Here is a 7,862-nt window from a genome sequence, read left to right as displayed (position 1 = left end):
GACCCTTTGGTCGGGTGTGGTCTGTCCTAAGCTGTGTGCGGACACCTAACAGTATTAATGTTAGGAAAGGGCTGACCGACTGCCTCATGATGGCCTTGCTGCCACAGGCTTCATTTCTTCCTAAGCAGAAATAGCAAGAGGAATGAAAACAGCTAAAGTTTAATCTCCAAAGTTTAATCTCCAGTATTGTATTTGAATACTGGATAATGTCCATGCTGCTTCTGTACAGCTGAACTCTTATCACCTTTTAAGGACTGCAGTTTAGGATAAGGAGTCCACTTCTTCCTAGGGACAACAGCACAGCCGCCCTTGAAAGGAGAGGGTGACACACTACTTACAGGATGAAAATTTATTGTTATGAATTTCAGTTCTTAACAATGTAGGAACAGCACTAAACATAGGTCTTAGGAACAAGGAAGTGTGAACGAAGGTTTTATCATACCTAGAAAGGTTTTGATATATACTGACAGAACTGAAAGAATGGAGACAGTAAGAGATCAGCGGATGATGTATCGTACATAGGGAACCTCGACGTCATCTCCACTCTCACTGTTGCAGCACAGCTCAAACACAAGGGACTTCACGTGATGGCCCAGTTTTCGATTTGACACACAGCTCACGATCTCTGTCATCCTGAAGTCAAGGAACATGAGACTTAAGAAGGAAGTAAACAAACGTAGGAGGAAAGGTTAGGTAGCAGAGTACAGAAATGAGAATGGGGAACTATGAGTAGCACACTGGGTTGTTGAGAATCCCACCCATTCAAGGCTTCCACTGCCACCAGCCCAGAGGCTAACTCACGGCTGATCCAACCGTTCCTTGAGCTTGGTGGCCGGCATAAAGAAGGAATAAAGCATGGACACACCCTGGGACAGCATGGTGATTTCCAGCTTGTGCTCGGTCTGCAGAGGTGAGAAGAGATAGGAGTGGTGACTGTGAGATGGACAGTGCTAAATCAAATGTACAGGTCTCCACAAAGAGGGAGTTCACAGAGGAAGGAGCCTTACCTTAAAGTAGTCTAGAAACTGCTGGAGAGTCATCTCCTCACCGCTAGGTTGTAGTCCCTGCACATCAAAGCGATCCCACAATGTCCACTTCTGATCATAGTACTAGAGGGCAAAGATAAGTGCTAAGAGGGGGGCTACCCCAAATGTTCTTAACATATTACAACTGCACTAACCACAGCTCTGTTGTCAAAAAACGCACTTGTGGCATTACCAAACCATGATTAGGCAGCTTGATTCTTTGTAAGGAAAAGGATACGCACCACTAAGAAGACCCTGCCTTCTCCTTCCCTCACTCAACATCCCCCTTAGCTCTCCATGAAAAGTTTTGTCGGCACCTTTCCTGTTCTTTTTCTGCTTTGTTGAGACAGGATCTCACACTCTAGCAAGACCTGGCCCAAACTTCAATTATGCTGTCCATGTGATTGATGAATGAGTATATCTCAGTGACATAAAACCTCATCTGCTCTGAAGCCCACTGCACCCCCCCCTCCCACCCCAACCCCCACACAAACACACAGTACTGATGTACTCTGCTTCCCTCAATGGTAACATCAACATTTCCTATGCTTGTAGGTCCCATACCTGTTGATATGCTGGAGCCAGAGGTGCAGACAAGCTAAAGAAAGGCAGAGCCAGGTTGATAAAACTGTTTTTATAAGACTCCAGTTGTTGGTGGCCCTGAACCACCTTGTACAGCTCAAGACACACAAGGCCAGCTACAGCTGATGTGGTGGTTGCAATGGCTGGGATGATCTTGCCTGCAATCAGTTTGCTCTGTAAGACAGACAGTGAGCACCAGAGATTACTGTTTAGGAGGAAGTAGGGGTGTACGGAAGGCCCAAATGAAGAAAAATCAGCTTGGGCAAGGGTCAGTGGTACATCACAGACTCCTGTTACCTTATGCCGGTCTGCAGGGGAAATGCCATAGTTTTCGGCCCGGAGGTTGGATGCTGCCACAATGAAATCCATGTGAAAGTTGCTGTCATCATCCTGGGTTTTCGTTTTGGTTTTGGTTTTTTTTTTTGAGTAGAGAATTGAGAGAGTGAATGTTTACTCACCAGGATACCACTGTTTTCCCCAACTATGTGCTGTTTACTCTGATGACCACATGAAGTAAATGGATACTACAGTACTAGTGTTTTCAACTTTGTTGTTGTTGTTGTTGAAGTCAAATACAATTATGGCAGTTCTCTGTAACCTTCCATCCTTCAAATCCCTCCTGGCTACTCTGATCGCTGCTTTCTCTTCAAAAAACCATGGCTCCGTCTTGCTTATATTTTAATACAGCACCTAAATAGAACCTACTCAGTCTGTGAGCGCTACCTGTACTCCATGATTTCAGAGATGACAACCTGGTAATGAATAAACCAAATAAAGGGCAGACCTATTAGAATTACACCTGACTTCCAGGAAGACCTTAAAAGCCTGGAGAGATGATGTTCTACAGACTCTAAGAGAGCACAGATGCCAGCCCAAATACCATACCCAGCAAAACTCTCAATTACCGTATTGGAGAAATTAGGACATTCCATGATGATAAAAACAAAACAAAACAAAACAAAAAAACCAAAACCAAAATGAAACAAAACAAAACAAAAAAAAAGTAGTATCTGTCTACAAACTCAGACGTTAAAAAAAAAAAAAGAAAAGAAAAGAAAAAAAAAGAGGTGCTAGAAAGAAAACTTCAACCCAAGGGGGTTAGTTACACCAAAGAAAATACAGGGGCTGTATAATCCCGGACTAGCCCATCCAAAGAAGGGAAGGACATGGGTGAACAGACGGAGACACATCCCTCCACGCCCCCTCACCCCACCCTCAGACATACTTACCTCACTACCACCAACAAAGTAGCATGAACCAACAATCACCAGCCCTTCATATCTATCAAAACCAACAGTCTCAAACCCTCAAATAAAAGACAAAACACTAACAGCATGTATGGGAAAACAGTATCTATCTTTTGGCTTCCTGTAAGAAGAAGTACAGTTCAACATCAAGGACAAGGTGGTGTAGTTTGAGGAGTGTTGGTAGTAGCTCTTCTTTGAAAGTCTGGTAGAATTCTGCACTAAAACTATCTTGACCTGGGTTACTTTGAATGTGAGGTTTTTAATGACTGCATCTATTTCCTTAGGGGTTATGGCACTGTTTAGATAATTTCCCTGATCTTGTTTTAACTTTGAATTTAACTTTGATACATGGTGGTGTCTGTCCAGAATATCATCTATTTCATTTAAATTTTCCAGTTTTGTCAAGTATAGCCTTTTGTAGTAAGACCTCATTTTTTTCGACTCATTTTCTGTTGTTTTGTCTCCCCTTTCATTTCTGATTTTGTTAATTTGCATACCATCTCTGTGTCCTTTGGTTAGATTGGTTAAAGGTATATCCATCTTGTTTTTCTGTGGGACAGAAACTGAAGGAGGGAACTTTTGGAGACCATTCCACCTGGGTATCCATCCCATGTGCAGTCACCAAAGGTAGACACTGATATGGATGTCAGGAAGTGCATGCTGCCAGGAGCCTGATACAGCTGTCTCCTTAGAGTTCTGCCAGAGTCTGACATATTCAGAGGCAGATCTCACAGCTAACCATTGAACTGATCAAGGGGTTCCCAATGGAAGAGTGAGAGAGAAGACTAAAGGAGCTGAAATGGTTTCTGGCCCCATGAGGAAAGCAACAATACCAACCAACCAGAGCTCCCAGTGTCTAAACCACTAGCCTGGGAGCACATAGGGAGGGACCCATGACTGCAGCTGTATATGTAGGGGAGGATGCCCTTTTCAGGCATAGGTGAGAGAGGAGATCCTTGGTACCATAAAGGCTAGCTGCCAAGTGTGGGGGAATTCCAGGGTGGGGCAGTGGGAGTGTGTGTGCGGGGGGGGGGATAGGGGGGACACATTCTCATAGAAGCAGGAGGAAAGGGGATTTGATAGGAGGTTCCTGCGTGGGGGGGTATGGGGTAAGGGGATAAAATCTGAAATGTAAATATAATATCCAATAAAAAAAATTTTAAAAAGAAGATGGATAGGGAGTTTCTAGGGAGAGTGATGACATCTGAAATATAAATAAATAAAATATCTAATAAAAAAAATCTCACAAACCTAATCCAAAAACACATCAAAACAATCAACCTTTATGATCAAGTAGGCTTTATCTCAGGATTGAAGGGATGGCTCAATATTCAGAAATTCATCAATGTAATCCACTATATAAATAAACTCAAAGGAAAAAAAACACATGATCATCTCATTAGATGCTGAGAAAGCATTTGACAAAATTCAGCATCCCTTCATGTTAAAAGTCTTGGAAAGATTAGGAATTCAAGGCCCATACCTATACATAGTAAAAGCAATATACAGTAAGCCAGTTGCCAACATCAGACTAAATGGAGAGAAACTTGAAGCAATCCCACTAAGATCAGGGACTAGGCAAGGCTGCCCACTCTCACCTTACCTATTCAATATAGTACTGGAAGTCCTAGCTTGAGCAATTAGACAACAAAAGGAAGTTAAAGAGATACATATAGGAAAGGAAGAAGTCAAAATTTCACTATTTGCAGATGATATGATAGTATACTTAAGTGAACCTAAAACTTCCACCAGAGAACTCCTAAACCTGATAAACAACTTTAGCAACGTGGCTGGATATAAAATCAACTCAAACAAATCAGTAACCTTCCTCTACCTAAAGGATAAACAGGCAGAGAAAAAAATTAGTGAAACAACACCCTTCACAATAGTCATAAATAATATAAAATACTTTGGTGTGACTCAAAGCAAGCAAGTGAAAGATCTGTATGACAAGAACTTCAAGTCTCTGAAGAAAGAAACCAAAGAAGATCTCAGAAGATGGAAAGATCTCCCATGCTCTTGTATTAGCAGGATTAACTTAGTAAAAATGGCCGTCTTTCCAAAAGAAACCAACAGGTTCAATGCAATCCTCATCAAAATTCCAACTCAATTCTTAACAGAGTAAGAAAGAGCAATTCTCAAATTCATTTGGAATAACAAAAAAACCAGGATATCGAGAACTCTTCTCAACAATAAAAGAATATCTGGAGGAATCACCATCCCTGACCTCAAACTGTACTACAGAGCAGTAGTGATAAAAAAAACTGCATGGTATTGGTACAGAGACAGACAGGATGATCAACGGAATAGAATTGAAGATCCAGAAATGAACCCACACACCTATGATCACTTGATTTTTGACAAAGGAGCTAAAACCATTCAGTGAGAAAAAGGACAGCATTTTCAACAAATGGTGCTGGATCAACACATGGTCAACATGTAGAAGAATGCAAATTAATCCATTCTTATCCCCTTGTACAAAACTAATGGCCAAGTGGATCAAGGCCCTCGACATAAAACCAGATACACTGAAACTAGTAGAAGACAAAGTGGGTAAGATCCTTAAATATATGGGCACAGGGGGAAAGTTCCTGAACAGAACACCAATGGCTTATGCTCTAAGATCAAGAATTGACAAATGAGACCTCATTAAATTGCAAAGCCTCTGTAAGGCAAAGGACACTGTCAATAGGACAAAACTGCAACCAACAGATTGGGAAAAGATCTTTACCAATCCTACATCTGATAGAGGGATTATATCTAATGTATACAAAGAACTCAAGAAATTAGACTCCAGACAACAAAATAACCACATTGAAAGATGGGATACAGATCTTAACAAAGAATTTTGAACTGAAGAATATCAAATGGCTGAGAAGCACTTAAAGAAATGTTCAAAATCATTAGTCATCAGGAAAATGCAAATCAAAACAACCCTGAGATTCCCCCTGACACCAGTCAGAATAGCTAAGACCAAAAACTCAGGTGACCAGCAGATGCTGGTGAGGATGTGGAGAAAGAGGAACACTCCTTCATTGTTGGTGGGATTGCAAGCTGGTGCAACCACTCTGGAAATCAGTCTGGCGGTTCCTCAGAAAACTGGACATAGCACTACCTGAGGATCCACCTATAGCACGCCTGGGCATATACCCAGAAGATGCTCCAACATATAACATATGCTCCACTATGTTCATACCAGCTTTATTTATAATAGCCAGAAGCTGGAAAGAACCTAGATGTCCTTCAACAGAGGAATGGATACAGAAAATGTGGTACATCTACACAATGGAGTATTACTCAGGCATTAAAAACAATGAATTAGAGAAATTCTTAGGCAAATGGATGGAACTGGAAAATATCCTGAGTGAGGTAACACAATCACAAAAGAACACACATGGTATTTACTCACTGATTATTGGATATTAGCCCAAAATCTTGAACTAGCCAAGATTCAACTCACAGACCATATGAAGCTCATGAAGAAGGAAGACCAAGTGTTGGTGCTTTGGTCCTTCTTAGAAGGAGTAACAAAATATTCATGAGAGCAAATATGGAGATTAAGTGTGGGACAGAACATTTATGCCCCAAACACAAGGGCGCCACATATGTAAAAGAAATATTGCTAAAGCTTACATTGCACATTGAACCCCACACATTAATAGTGGGAGACTTCAATGCCCCACTCTCACCAATCCACAGGTCATCCAGACAAAAACAGAAAAATAATGAAACAGAGGGTATGAACAAAATGGACCTAATACTTACAATAGAACATTTCACCCGAACCGAAAACAATATACCATCTTCTCAGCACTTCATGGATCCCTCTCCAAAAGTGACCATATAACTGGTCACAAAGTAAGCTTTAACAGATAAAAGAAAATAGAGAGCACCTCATATCTTAACAGACAACCATGGATTAAAGCTGAATTTCAGCTTTTATTTCAGCCTTAATCACAAGGTTATACACTCAGGAAACTGAACAACTCTGTACTCAATGATCTCTCAGTCAAGGAAGAAGGAAAGAAACTAACATGCATACCCGCGTTGTCCGAACCTGAGTTGCAGCTGGTGGCGGCACATCTGTAGCTTCCCTGACTTTCCCACCCCAGGTATGCTGTTCAGGGATATCTCGCTCCTCTTGAAAGACTAGGACTCCTTACAAGCTTCCATCTGCCTCCTTGCCAGCCACCTGAAGTCCACGCTCGGCGCCAAGATCACAGGCTTTGCTAGACTCCATGGGCTTCATGTTGGGCCTTCCCTAGCTCAGGAGCTGGGCGTGGGATGTGTGCTCAGACCCAGAGCTCGGGAATCTGCCGAGCCCCACTGTTTGAGCCTACAATGGTCTGGATTATGGGAAGGCTGAGCTGGAAATCCAGAAAGATGCCTTAGAACCTAAGCAGAAAGTGGTCGTTGTGAATGATCTCCTGGCCACTGGAGGAACCATGTGTGCTGCCTGTGAGCTGCTGAACCAGCTACGGGCTGAGCTGGTAGAGTGTGTGAGCCTGGTGGAGCTGACCTCCCTGAACGGCAGGGAGAAGCTCGGACCTATACCATTCTTCTCTCTCTTGCAGTATGAGTAAGGAGCTGGCAGGGTGTCCACATCCTTTAGTACCTAACTGCATGGTGGTTCCACCCCGGGCACGTAAGTGACCGTTGTGAGCTACCAGCTGCCCTTTTGTCAATGCGTCACTCATTCCGTTGGTCAGCTGATCGCCATGTCTTTGGACCACCTGGATCCTTGCATTTTGTACACGTGCCACGCCCTGGAGTAGCACAGAGCTGCACTACTGGAGATCAATAAACGGATTTGATACACAGAAAAAAACAAAGAAAGAGAGAGAGAGAGAGAGAGAGAGAGAGAGAGAGAGAGAGAGAGAGAGACAGAGACAGAGACAGAGACAGAGAAAGTAAAGACTTTCTAGAATTCAATGAAAATGAAGGCACAACATACCCAAACTTATGGGACACCATGAAAGCCGGGCTAAGAGGAAAATTCATGGCACTG

The 7,862-nt window shown here is 42.5% G+C and overlaps 1 protein-coding gene and 1 pseudogene across 1 annotated transcript; one reads left to right on the top strand and one right to left on the bottom strand.

Moving 5' to 3' along the window:
- Positions 1-497: 497 nt before the first annotated feature.
- On the bottom strand, positions 498-1,993 carry LOC117695943 (ubiquitin-like modifier-activating enzyme 1 Y). Its single transcript, XM_076928136.1, has 5 exons — positions 1,905-1,993; positions 1,590-1,781; positions 1,008-1,109; positions 802-950; positions 498-633 (listed from the first exon to the last, which is right to left on the bottom strand). The coding sequence occupies exons 1-5, from the start codon at positions 1,974-1,976 to the stop codon at positions 498-500; spliced, it is 651 nt and encodes a 216-aa protein (XP_076784251.1). The 5' UTR covers positions 1,977-1,993.
- A 3,347-nt stretch (positions 1,994-5,340) lies between these two features.
- LOC117695942 (adenine phosphoribosyltransferase pseudogene) lies at positions 5,341-7,528 on the top strand (annotated as a pseudogene).
- The last annotated feature ends 334 nt before the right edge of the window (positions 7,529-7,862 follow it).

The sequence above is a fragment of the Arvicanthis niloticus genome (assembly GCF_011762505.2).
Source record: "Arvicanthis niloticus isolate mArvNil1 chromosome Y unlocalized genomic scaffold, mArvNil1.pat.X SUPER_Y_unloc_1, whole genome shotgun sequence".
In the NCBI taxonomy this organism is placed as follows: Eukaryota; Metazoa; Chordata; class Mammalia; order Rodentia; family Muridae; genus Arvicanthis; species Arvicanthis niloticus.
Note: the sequence above shows the minus strand (reverse complement) of the source record. Positions and strands in the feature narration are given on the sequence as shown.

Excerpts from the sequence above, each read along its gene's own strand:
- LOC117695943 (XM_076928136.1), bottom strand. The coding sequence starts at position 1,976 with ATGGATTTCATTGTGGCAGCATCCAACCTCCGGGCCGAAAACTATGGC. Across the intron at positions 1,782-1,904 it reads CCCCTGCAGACCGGCATAAG|AGCAAACTGATTGCAGGCAA; the intron begins GTAACAGGAGTC and ends TCTGTCTTACAG. Across the intron at positions 951-1,007 it reads AGTTTCTAGACTACTTTAAG|CACTGTCCATCTCACAGTCA; the intron begins GTAAGGCTCCTT and ends CATTTGATTTAG.